This window comes from Primulina huaijiensis, chromosome 2 (genome assembly GCF_012295235.1).
Source record: "Primulina huaijiensis isolate GDHJ02 chromosome 2, ASM1229523v2, whole genome shotgun sequence".
NCBI lineage: Eukaryota > Viridiplantae > Streptophyta > Magnoliopsida > Lamiales > Gesneriaceae > Primulina > Primulina huaijiensis.
Genome location: NC_133307.1, coordinates 28,921,671 through 28,935,049, shown reverse-complemented (window position 1 = coordinate 28,935,049; position 13,379 = coordinate 28,921,671). Strand labels below are relative to the sequence as shown.

The 13,379-nt window shown below is 33.2% G+C and overlaps 3 protein-coding genes across 3 annotated transcripts; 1 reads left to right on the top strand and 2 right to left on the bottom strand.

The window, feature by feature from the left end:
• The first annotated feature begins 1,021 nt into the window (after positions 1 to 1,021).
• On the top strand, positions 1,022 to 1,886 carry LOC140961262 (antimicrobial ginkbilobin-2-like protein). Its single transcript, XM_073419677.1, has one exon. It carries the CDS (start codon positions 1,048 to 1,050, stop codon positions 1,774 to 1,776), a length of 729 nt encoding a protein of 242 aa, XP_073275778.1. The 5' UTR covers positions 1,022 to 1,047; the 3' UTR covers positions 1,777 to 1,886.
• Positions 1,887 to 4,954: 3,068 nt separating this feature from the next.
• Positions 4,955 to 5,440, bottom strand: LOC140958243 (antimicrobial ginkbilobin-2-like protein). The gene has a single exon (XM_073415627.1). The coding sequence runs from the start codon at positions 5,438 to 5,440 to the stop codon at positions 4,955 to 4,957; it is 486 nt and encodes a 161-aa protein (XP_073271728.1).
• Positions 5,441 to 10,534: 5,094 nt separating this feature from the next.
• LOC140971375 (phospholipase D alpha 1-like) lies at positions 10,535 to 13,050 on the bottom strand. The gene is made up of 2 exons (XM_073433610.1): positions 11,175 to 13,050; positions 10,535 to 11,086 (listed from the first exon to the last, which is right to left on the bottom strand). Exons 1-2 carry the CDS (start codon positions 12,763 to 12,765, stop codon positions 10,656 to 10,658), a joined length of 2,022 nt encoding a protein of 673 aa, XP_073289711.1. The 5' UTR covers positions 12,766 to 13,050; the 3' UTR covers positions 10,535 to 10,655.
• Between the last annotated feature and the right edge of the window lie 329 nt (positions 13,051 to 13,379).

The window sequence follows — 13,379 nt, the reverse complement described above, 5'->3', positions numbered from 1 at the left end:
GTTTTTTAAAGGACCCTGCATGTAATATTAAATATTCATCGTTATATGTAATATTAAATATTCATCGTTATTTATCATATCACACGTACCAAACGGAGCCTAAGAGTAGTTTGAAATTTTTCTACACTCACAGCCCTCAGTTAAAATTCCGAGTCGCATGACTTCTTCAGCGTGAATGTAAGTGAGGCAATCTTTTTGCTTGGTTTTTATCCTATTCACTACTTTAGTCAGCTCTTGGATGGCCTTGGCAAGATCATCTTTACGGGAATTTATCTTGGCAATTGGATCTTCAAGGCCTAGGTGGTCTTCAGATTTATCAACAACCTAATGTTCATCGATCATTTGATAAAATAAATAATTGTGCGACTAAATTTTTTAAAAGCTGATTTATTTGTGACTAAATAAATAATCCCGCTACAATTTTGTGACTATTTTTCATATTCGATCTCAATTTATTATTCTTGCTAAATTTTATCTCCAAGTTTTATTATATTTCTCTTTATATTTTGTGACTGATTCCATCTCAAATACCAGATTTTTTTTTAATACAGTTGGAGATCCTTCACTCATGAAGAAATATATTTAAAATTAAAATTATGCAATTATTTTGATTATCCAGACACCTTCGAAATTGTTCTAGATTTTTTTAATTTATAAATCCCACAACTTTAAGGCGTGGATTGATTTTGACGAAAGCTTCGTATATGTTGGAATTTGTCAAAATTTTCAAGGAATTTAACTTACAGACCAAAACAACTCGATCCTTCAAATTTTATTCTAAATAAAATATATATGAGTTGATTGCACGCTTGATAAAATTAAATTCTAGAAACAATACTAAAATGTCATCGACACAAATTGAATAAATCCCACTTTACTGNTATTTCCCGAGGACTAGGTTAATTAATTAATTGCTGCAAAGAAAAACAAAGTCAAGCATTATAAATCCATTTGTGAATAGACATTTATTGCTCTATATAAATGGAGCAATTTAGAGGATCAAACATCACTTCAAGAAATAACTAAACAAGGTTTGATTTCTCAGACATGGCTTACAAGTTTTCCATTGTCTTAATCTCTTTTCTCCTCATCCAATCTGCGATTTCGATCGATCCACTCTTTCACTTTTGCTTCAACTCTCAAAACTTCACCAAAAACAGTGTTTATGACAAAAATTTAAGAAAACTCTTGAAGAATCTTTCTTACAAGACACCTCCGACTGGATTTGGCATTGGCTCCAGAGGCCAATACCATGACAATCGTCCCTACGGGCTCTCTCTTTGTCGCGGAGACGTCTCGAGGAATGACTGTAAAACCTGTGTTCTTGAGGCAAGCAGTGAAATCCACGAACGTTGTCCCAACAACAAAGGAGCTATTATTTGGTATGACTCTTGTTTCTTGAAATACAACGATGTCGATTTTTTCGGCAAGATCGATTATCAAAACAGATTTTACATGTTGAATGTGAACAATGTGACCATGGTCGAGCCTCGTAAGTTCAACCAGAGGGTGAAAGAATTATTAACAAATCTGTCGAAGAAAGCTTGCAAATCATCGAAAATGTTTGCCAACGGAGAATCTCAGATCGAAGAATCCAAGAAAATATACGGAATGGTTCAATGCAGCAGAGATGTTTCGGATGTTAATTGCAAAAAATGCTTGGATGATGCCATTAGTAAACTTCCAAGCTGCTGCGATGGCAAACAAGGCGGGAGAGTGGTCGGTGGAAGTTGTAATATAAGATATGAGATTTATCCTTTTCTCAATCTTTATTAATTGATACGATTTGTTAATTTATATGTGCATGTTAATTTATGTCTTTATTATTTATGTAATATTTTTATGTTATTATTTTGATTGCGACAATAATTTTATTTGTGTGTAAACCATCACAACTTATGTACTATTTTACATGCATATGATTGCTAATAAAAATTTCACACTTTGTTATTTTCTAAGATAACATATTAATTTGTATTATTTGCTAATGCCAGCCATTAGTGGCTTTTGTGCACCATTGTCATTATTTAGTGTCACGTTCTCAAGCATCGGAGATATTCTTTAAAATAGTAGACAATGAATTACGTAATAAACTTAATGGACAAAAATTATAATTTTTTGATAATATTGATAATATAAAATATCAAAATCGTAAAATAAAAAAAAATGTGACAAAAATTATTACAAATTTTCCATTTTCGAAATAAGTGGCACCGAATGTACTAAAAAAACAAAAAATGAAACTACAAAACGAATTGAATCAAATTTATTCTATCGGTTATTCCGGCTCAAGTTCAACTGAAATTTTGCCCCTTCGAATCAAATGCTCTCTTGATTAGGCTACGACAAATTTTTTTTTTTGTCTATTCCATGTACGAGGTGACGTAATATTGTTTCATAGAATAAAAAGCTACCAGTTACCAATGATTTTTCCCGTTTTGGTTCTGGTCAAGAATGTGATCAGTCATTGTTAGACAGAATATATGAAATAAATAAAAAAATTAAACTGTAAAAGAAGCACGGAAATTAACACAAATACAGTAAAATAGAATCGATAAAAGTTAAAAGAAACTTCTCGGCTGATTGGGAACAAAAAGTAGCAATTGGAAGACAAGAAAGACATAAACCCTAAAACAAATTCAGCCCCTCCAAGAGATGCTTCGAGATTTACTACAGTGATTCGTTTCTAAAGATACAAAGCAAGTGATGCCAAATAAGGGGAAGAAAAAGCTTCAGGGTGTCTTCACCGCCAGTTCACAGAAGCTCATCGAAACAGTTCATCTTCAATGGCACTACAGCTGATAATTGTCTTGTACTTGTGTGAAATGTTTCATTTGATAATCTTGGAATGCTGGATTTCTTTCACCAAGAAATTTACTTGTATGTTCGTTCTTATATATTTACATTTTTGCGATTTCCGTTTTTCATATTAATAAATTTTGTAATTTTAATCATTTTCTGACATGACAACGACGTCTACAATATCAATTTAATACGCTCGATGAAATATGAATAAAATTGCAAACATATATATAAAACTTCACCTTTTCCTCTTAGTTTTCATTTTTTTTTGAGCATGAACTTTTACAATTGAGGCAAATCTATCTAGTTTATAAACCAAACATGACAATATTATACATGGATATTAAATAAATTTTTTAGTGCACTAAATTGTTTTATTTGGGTTTTGACCAAGTATTTAAAGTTTGATTTTGACACAATGACTTTAATTATTTTTGCTATTAGTCATATTTCGTCAGAGTACTGACGTGACACCGGAAAATATTAATATAACACTGGAAAAATACTGCCATGCACATGAGTTACTGACTGGACACTGAAAATTGTTCGCTTGCCTGATCCATGTTAACAATCAGATCAAAATTGTAATAAATTAAAATTTAGGGCACAAAAAACAAACTTTGAATGCTTATTGGACTAAAACACAAAATTAGATAAGTTAATATTCCAAAAAAATTATTTTTCCTATTAAAAAAATGTGAAAATTTAAAGAAAAATTTTTTTTAAATAGATTTTCCATGCTATGTATCCGTCAAGGATGTGACCTGAGAATTTTCACAAAGTTTTGTTATCACCTAAAATAGAAAATTGTTATAAAAATCACAAGGTTTCGTGAGATGGCGTCCCTATCACACCAATATATATATTTGCAATGTTTGTGAACTATATTGGTAATTTTTCCTCTTTATTACACACTTTTTCAAGCTTCTGCCATAGATAAAAATATTGACGAGCATTTATTGGAAAGTGTACATTTAGTTAAAAAAAATGGCGCATTTTTGTTAGTTGTTTCATATCAGTTGAATAAAATATATGAGAGTTGCATATGGACTTGAAAAATTCTCCCTCCTTAAGTTAGCTTTTGAAGTTGAGTTAGGTCCAAGTCTTAAACTTAACATTGTATCAGAGCTCAGATTCCACCGTCATGTGTTAGACTGCCCATAGTTTGGCCATCCATTTTGTCTATAGTTGGGTCATTTGTAAACGCCACGCTCCGAATGTTCATTCCTGGGCGTAAGGAGGGTGTGTTACTTGTCTAACATCAGTTGGATAAAATACCTGAGAGTTGCATATATAGACTTGGACAATCTTTCTCCTTTGAGCTAGCTTTTGTGGTTTAGTTAAGTCTAAGTTTCAATCTCAACAATTTTAAACCTTCAGTATTTTTATGACAAAAATCAATAATTGAACAAATTAATTAAGGGCTTTATGATAAGTTTTCCAAATTTTAGAAAAAAACCCACCAGTTATTATATTTTAATTTCAGCATATTTACAACTTTAATCATCCGTTAACTGCACTAAGAGCCGGCCAGACCCAAGTGGTTGAAGACATGATCATATTGTACTTAAAAAATTAATTTTTTTAAATATAATTTTCAAATAAAAATAAATTTCTTGACCTATAATTTATTAAATCGTGATCCCTAGCGCATTTATTGTTTCATTCCACGACCTCGTCTCAATTTTTCACTGTATTAAATAAGAGGCAAGGTATTCCGGGAAGTTAAAAAATTAACAAACACGACAATAAACATGGAAAATAGTTTTTTTCGGACTAACTTATTCAATTTTAAATTTTGATCAATTACGTTTTCAAAATTTAGTTTTGATACATTAACTTTTAATTTTCTGTCATTTAGTTCAATTACCAATGTGACATTGAAAATTTCTTACTTGTCAGCCAAAATAAGTGAAAATTAAAAGTTAATGTATCGAAATCAAACTTTGAAAATTTAATAGATAAAAACCCAAATTGAACAAATTAAATAGACCAAAAAATCATTTTCTACGATAAAAAGTATCAAACTTTTATTAACCATCATATGGATGCAAAATAATACATTAATTTGAAAGGGTTTGGACATTTCACAGACAAAAAATTATCACAATCAAATTGATAACACATCAGCGAATAAAATTATAAAGCCGTATCAATTAATATAAAGAGTGATAAAAGGATGAATATCATATCTTACATAACAACTTCCACTAAACATTGATCTTATATATTTTTGGCAATCAACGTCCGAAGTATCTCTACTGCATTGAACCATCCCATGTATTTTCAAGGATTCATTGATCTTCAATTCTCCGCGAGCAAACATTTTCGGCGTCTCGCTAGCTTTCTGCGACAGATTAGCCAGCAACTCATGCACCATCTGGTCAAGTTTCTGAGGCTCGATCATGCTCACATTGTTCAAATTCCACATGGATAATTGGTCTTCATCTATTTTACCGAAAAAATCGGCATCCATGTATTTCAAGTAACATGATTCATACCAAATAATGACTCCCTCGTCGTTGGGACAATGCTTGAGGATTTCACTGCTCGCCGCAAGAACACAGGCTTTACAGTCGTTACTCGAGGCGTCCCCTCGATCGACAAAGAGCGAGCCCGTAGGTATGATCATAGCCATGGCCTTTGGAGCCAAGGCCAAATCCGGTTGGAGATGTCTTGTAAGAAAGATAAATCAAGAGTTTTCAAAGATTTCTGTAGTAATCACTGTGCGTAATGAATTATTGTGATTCGGAACAAATTTGGAACATTGGATCAGTGGAAATAGCTGCAGATTGGATGAGGAAAATAGAGATTAAGACAATAATGGAAAATATGTAAGCCATGTCTTAAACATTAACCTTGTTTAGTTGATTTTGATCTCTCAAGTTTGCTCCATATAAATACATATACAGAGCAATAAGTGTTGACTATTAATCCTCGGGAAATAGTCAACTAATCAACTCCACATTTGCAAATTTATTTTCAGCAAAATTCAATTATTGCAAAGTAATTAATTAATTGTGTTGATGAAGTCTATTGTTATTAATCTAAATACAAATTTTCAATTTGAATGACAGATTATATAAGTTCAAACATCTTTGCCTTTTTTTTAAAAAAAAAATCCAAATAAAAATTTCTAATTAAACTTAATTTTCTACATGTATGTATAAAATATAATGCATTGACTTTCTCAATATTAATTATTAAAAGACTTGGCCACAATTAATTTTTGAATTATTTGAGTGACGATGGGAACTAGATAGTCTGTCAATTTTTTTGTAAAACCTTAATTGTTTCTTTTTATACATTCCTTTTTATTAATTTAACTAAAAAAACATGTAATCACAATGGTGGAAGTTGGAACGTTATTAAAATTTATAAAACTTGACATTAATATATACATAGTCTCAAGGACGGGATAATGTTCACAGAAACGAGGTGCTTATATACTTTTTATATTGAAACTAGCATCAGTACTGGACGGGATATTATTTCAAGTTACTTAATTCTGTACTTTATCTTTTCTACAGCATTCTCGATGCCACCCACTTTGCGGTGATGTGGTCACACAATCACGAGATATAGGAAAACAAACCGAGACATTTATTTTACAAGAGTCGAAATTTTTGAAGGGATCGGAAGAATTTCCATTTTAAAAAATATATAAAATTTCCATACATAAAAGAGGTCCCTCAACTTACGAATTTTAGACTTCTTCATTCCCCAATATTAATCTATCATTAAAAATAATGGAAGACGAGTTAAAAATGTTTTTATCCCAAATGATGTTGGATCAAAATATAGGGACAAAAAAAAAATTACAATTATCATTTATTATTTTTAGAAATACCCCAAATATAGCACGTGGATTTCATTTTCTCTCTTGCGTTAATTATTGATATCCAAGTATCCAAACAATGGCTGAGACAAAAAATCATCGAAATCTGCGAGTTTAGGGATTATTCTAGTATATTACCAGATAAGATGAAATAATAATAATAATAATAAAATGATAAAAAAAATTATCCTTTTTTATTTCCATTCAAATAATGTGATGGCATTGACTTTGTCCCTAGCTAGCAATTATGGTTTCCTGGTATATATAACATAAATTATTTGTGATGGACATATACAAAAAAATTTAAAAAATCAAACGTAATGGTTAGATACAAAAAAAATCCAATAAAAGGTAGTTTTTATAAAATATATCTGTTCAAAAACGACATTTCTTCTACTCGGCTTTGCTCTCAGCCCGTGTCTGATTTGAGGGGTTCGGTGATGTCGACATTTTGACTCAACCCAGTGTTTTTGCTCAATGAAGGGCCAAACGTATGCCTTAAATATTCAATTATTGCTTATACACAACTCGTTGCATAGTCATTATTGTTAAATTAGGTTAAATTTTAGTATATTCCGTTTGTTTGAAATTTTAGTTTTTTTTTTTTTTTTATCTTATTGGCAGCGACGTAATGCCTACATAACACTTACGATAACAGTGTTATATTAACAACTTCAATGGAAAATAATAAAGTTGTCAAAAATTAAAAGTTACATTACTACAACTGAAATTTGACAATATTATTAATAAAAATCACAAATACGTAAATATATGAGACCAAAAATGTAATTTTTTCTTAAATTATTTGCGAACATGCAAAATAATTTATTTAATTAATTATGTACAAATATAATTCAACAAGTTAAGTAGTATTTAGAATCATGTGCGACTTCTAGGATATCTATTACCAATGACTTTTTCATTATGGATACCGCAGCAACTATTCCTTGAGTATCATTTTCTCAATTAATAAATGATATTATTGAAAATCATGTATAACGCGTATGATGTTCACTTCTTGAATTTTTTTACTCATTTCACATTTGACATAATATAATTTTTTTCAAAATTTTTTTTCGTAAAATATATTAAACCATGGTCTCTTTCACTAAAATATTTCACCAAAAAATTTTCTGAGACAATATCAATGTTGTAAGACGGATCTCTTATTTGGGTTATCCATGAAAAATTATTACATTTTATATTAAAATATTATTTATTATTATTGTAAATATGAACATGATTAATATTTGGTACCGATTCATGAAAAATTAAAGGGGGTCAATAATAACCAACCAGCTACATGAACAAAAACGAAAAATTGGAAGAATTTTTGTACAAAGGTATGGGTAATTTCTTACGAGGGCTTTCAAGATTTACAACTCCCAAGAAGGCTAGTACGAGCTGCGCATCTTGTGAACACGATCCCTCAAGATCCCGTTGTAAAGCGCAACTCTATTGGCTGGCATTTCTTGCACCACTCTCCCACCTTTCTTTAATGAAGATTTCGATTTTGAATATTTAATATTTTCAGACGACGAATCAACTCCCCAAGTATTATTATTGTTGCTGCGTAGTTTCCTGTAAGCTTCGCTGTTCCCCGTTGGGTCCACCACATCTTCCGCGAAGTGCACTCTCTTCGTCCTCTTCTTCTCTTTTTCCTTCACATCATCTGCACACACATATATGTATATATATATATATATATGCATGCCCACTATTTATATATATGTAATATATATTATATCCAGAAAAAAGATAAACTCCAATAATTTCTTCAATGATCAAGATAAGGCTTTATTCAACACACAGACGAAGAACAGAAGCCAAGGAATCATGCAACGACATTAATTCTTTCAAGTTATTTCATATCAAATTTTTTGAGGATGATAAATTCAGCCCTGAAAAATGATGATCATGCAATATGATCTTTTCCCTTTGTTTTTCTTGCGTAAATGGATATGAAAAAACTGAAAAAAGAAAATACCCGGGAAATTATTTGAATACCTGAAGAGATTATGGAAGATGGTGGGATGGAGACTCTGGAGAGGATCGGGGAAGGGGACTTTTGCAGGTGTCGGACCAAAAGAATGACGGTGCCGGAGACCGCCATGGCTGTGACCAACACGATACCTTGAGAGGACAGGATTGAGGACATAACCTTTGTGTGAATCTATCTGTATGTATATGTGAATGAATTAAGAAATGTTTTTATGGTGTGAGAGAGAAATGGAAGGGTGAATTTTGAATGGAATGAGACGGAGAGAAGAAAACAGGGTTTCTTTATTAAATGTTGAAGATGATGGATGGGTTGCATTTACAAAGGAGGAGAGTACCCAAGAGATGCTCTCCTTTCAAAAATCTATATTAAATAAGTTGCTTTTCTTTTTCTTAAAGTCTTCTTAATTTTATATAAATGTTCTTGAATGTGCTAGTGATCATATTTTAGGTTGCGACTTGGCTTGATGTTCAAATTTGTTTTGGTTATTTAAAAAATAAGAACATTTTAATTCAAATCTACAATTTGTATGTTTACATAATATTTGATGTTAAAAATGATAAATTTCAAATTACTGGATAATTATGTCATTTGAAATCAATTTCACTTTATATTACTTATAATGTATAAATAAGTAAAGCGTGAATTTCAGATTTAATCTATTATTTCAATATAAACAATAAAACTAACTCATGAAATCGATTAATTTCAAATTCATCTTCCAAATTTCTGAAAATTCGTGTTACACTAGGCTTCTCTTCTTGTCCATATTCTTTGGGGTCAGGCTCATTATGGTCTCTCCATTCTATCAATGTGTCAAAAAGGTCCATCGACTTACTAATTTTTGAAGTGTTTGGTCTTCAATTTTAAGGAACAAAATGGTTTACAAACAATATGGATCAGAAATATAATCATTATATGTTTAGAGGACGTTCATTTCACAAACTATATTTTTCCGTTAATTGTTAACAACCAACTGATAGTGATGACCAAAAATGACTAAAATCTATAAATTCAGGGATTTATTTGTCACGTACACTGCAAAGAAGAGAGATCAAATGGTAAATGTTTCAGACAGCAGGGATGAAAATTTCCAAATTCACTCTTATTTTATCAAGATTAAAATAAAATGCGAGTAATAAAAAAAGATTCCTAAATATAGCATCGACAAATAGAAAAAATATGATAATAAAAAAAATAAAAAGTAAATCCGGGGAGTTAGAAGCTAGTAAGATAGTGGTAACTATGGCCGTACATGTTAAGTAATTTTTCTCGTGCTTCAAAATGTATTTTCATTGCTTCATACATTTTGATAGGGGGAAAAACATTAATAAAAATTTTAAAATCTGATAACAACTCAAAAGATTAATTATTAAATAATAAATGTCAACTTCAAAATATTTGATAATTTATAATTCAAGAAACTTCACCAAGACTTGAACATCAAGTGGCACTTTTTTATGTTTAGAAAGTGAAAAAAAAAATACCCATTGGTTGGAAGAGTGAATGATTAAGTGAGTTTGTGCGTAAGCAAACAGAGACGTGATCGTACCAATGGCTTTCGAAAGAGAGATTATTTTTTCGAACTTTTGTTGACGGCTTTGCCAAACTAACTATTATAAGTATTAAATTTTTTTTACAAGAATATATAAAATATTGTGGCTGACCTCACTTGGATTTTAAAGAAGATCACACTTGCAATAAATCTAAAATAAAAACATAACACTTTCACTAGTTATTTGTGACCACAAGAAAGGGCAATGAATCCTCGAATGGTACCTGCCGTAATCTTTGAATTTTAATACCATTATCGGCCATAAGGTAGGGGCAGGGTGGATTAATGATTATTTAAATACATCCATCAAATTCAAAACTACTTAATGAAGCTGGTTAACTTGACATGAAGACGTATTTTTACAAGAGAAGGTCTTGAAACACTTACACTGTCATTAGTATCTTGCAATATATAAACAAATATTCAGTTACATAATACACATTACATTATAGCACTTACATTCAAGTTGTGAGGATCGGAAGATGCAGCTCTTTAGTACCGAGAACATGCGCCCTCGTATCCGGAAAATTCGCCACCCCAGGCCGCGCTGTGATCTTTCCATCCGACAACACCTCAATCGGGTAAGTCATCAAATGTCCAGGCAAATCACTCTCAGCGATATCCGCCGCGTAAAGCTCCCAGTTTCTTTCAGCCAATTGGTTCACTTTCTGAATGCATTCGATACTTTGTGGATGGCAGAAGCAGTTATCAAGAAGTCCCAGATGCTCGTACCACAATGCCATCCGAAAGCCGTGCACTTGACCTCTAGCTGGCTGTTTACATGATAAGTGGTATGGCTGGTAGGCTCCCATTGCTATTTCTGAATCCCTTGCCCCATCCATGGATCTTTGATTGATATTCGCGGATCCTATGATGATGTATTCGTCGTCGACTGCAATTACAAAACAAATGATTCTCAGGTTTTTCATGCAAAATATTTTTGAAAGTGTACGTATATTTTGAAGAAAGAAATAATTTACCAATCATCATCTTGGCATGAACATAGATCATTCCTCTCCTGGCCTGTTGAGCTCTGCCGTAAACTGTATCATGATCTGGCTTTTCTAAAGGCTCATATTCTCCACTTTTCTTTGTTTCTCTGTTACCTAAACAGAAGAATGCTAAGTAGTCCTTAGGATTTGCCTCAATCCCTTTGGATTTGAGGGCTTGAACTATATCAGTGTACATCATTTCCATAGTCCTCTTTTGCCAATCTAATATAGCTTGGACTGACGCAGATTCTGGATACCCTTCTGGCCACATCGGAATCACAACGTAAACTGTAAATCTCTGCCTGGATGCGATCTTATCCGCTATCTTTAGTGACAGTTCCTTCGGAATGACATGCAAAGCACCGATGTTTTCGACCTTGATGTCGGCCGAGTTCCAAGAAAATGAGCTTCCAAGAAAGTACTGATTCTCAATGTAAATGAAATTATTTGCACGGCGTATGGCATGGATATATGCATCTTGAATGCTTCGTTCGATGATATTATCTTTTCCACTCACTAGCCCGGATTTAACTGCTTCTTCGGGTGAATCAGGGAACCCAAAAGCCGCTCCACCGTCTATGGACCGAAAAACTTGGACGTTCCAAGTTTCGTGATCATCAGGAAACATAACGGAAGACGGGGGTATTATGATGTCATCGAGTTCTTGAAGTTCTAATAGTACATCAGTTATGCCTTGTTTCCTCCATCGTTGCTCGAAATTGTGGAGAACATCCCAAGCTGCAGGCCCTTCCAATCGGCAATGAATATCGTGCCACGGTTCCCTTGGACCACCTTTTTGAATGGTTGCACCCTTATAATTTGCCTGATGAAAATCGTCGTGATGTACGGTGTCCAAAGTCCGAAAAAGGGAATGAAACTGAGTGTCGTATCTGCCATCGCATAGATCGATCCCACCTATAAAACTAACAATCCTCCTCCTATCTGTACCTCCATTAGGCATGGCGCAATCCGCAACCACGATCTTTTGATGATGAGTAAACATCGTGCCAATTTCTACGTTCTGGACTAAGCTACGCCCATCGTCAGGATTACGAGGGCATAACACGCAATGAACGTCACTATTTCGAAAAAATTTCCCCGTATCTTCATCATGAGTCGCCATCAGTCCATCATCTTTAAGCCCAGCAACCGAAGTCCTATCGTCCCATACGAGCATTAGTACTCTCACACCTTCGCTAGCTTTTTTCTTCAGAAGATCACCGAGAATCATGTCACCCCCTGGTTTAGGCCTCCTGTTATCACGTATCAACATGATCTTCGTAAAAACAGACCAACCTGTTATATAGATCAAATGTTTCGCGTTCCAAATGGCTTCAAAAATGTCTTCCCAGCACCGGTTTGGCTCGTAGAATTTCCCACCGGCTAGAGGAATCTTGGGTATGAAATCATCAGGAACATGAGCATCTTGATAAAGTGTAACTTTGCATCCCCTCCTCTGCGGAAAGAACGTGAAAGGAACGCCAGGAAAGTTAGGACTTTTGATGCCTCGAGCCCAACAACGTTCCCGGGTAACGTCGTAGAACTGTAGCTTAACATGGATCTTCGATTTCTCATGCATCAGTTTGTGGTGAGTGTAATGGATTTCGAGCCATTTGTCGATTACTTCACCTTGGATCAAATCGGATGCCGGTACGGAGGCTGTTGCGATATCCTCTGCTCCAATGGTGTCGTCGAGTTTGATGGTGAACACTACTTTGGAGGCCGAGTGAGCGCAGTATATGTGGAAAGACTCGTTCCATTCAGGATGTGAGAGCTGATGGTGGAGCAATCTTGTTCTTCCAACTCGAGCCTTTTCTAAATCAATTGTTGCGTAGAGCTTTGAACCAGTTATCTGTATTGAACATGATCAAAGTTAGACATGTTTTTGTCATTCAATATCGTATAAAACAGAAAGCCGAACAGAATCTTATCAATGATGTCGTGAGAAAATACAATAAGTAAAATCGAAATAATAAAATAAATTGAGGTCTGTACGAAATACATTTTCACAAAATGTAACTCAATATAAACTCACCAACGTAAAAAAATATGAGATCGAGTAATCGCAACTCTGCCCTAATGCTAAAGTCCAGATTTGCTTTCAAATCTTGAAATGGTAATCGAACAACAGTTCAGACTTAGTATCTGTAACCTTTGTTTTAAAAAAAGGTAAGCGAACGACTACCTAACACC

Bases quoted from the DNA above. Each gene is read 5' to 3' on its own strand.
- LOC140961262 (XM_073419677.1), top strand. From the start codon at position 1,048: ATGGCTTACAAGTTTTCCATTGTCTTAATCTCTTTTCTCCTCATCCAA.
- LOC140958243 (XM_073415627.1), bottom strand. From the start codon at position 5,440: ATGGCTATGATCATACCTACGGGCTCGCTCTTTGTCGATCGAGGGGAC.
- LOC140971375 (XM_073433610.1), bottom strand. From the start codon at position 12,765: ATGCATGAGAAATCGAAGATCCATGTTAAGCTACAGTTCTACGACGTT. The intron at 11,087-11,174 runs GTAAATTATTTC...TTGTAATTGCAG, and splicing joins TCATGCCAAGATGATGATTG to TCGACGACGAATACATCATC.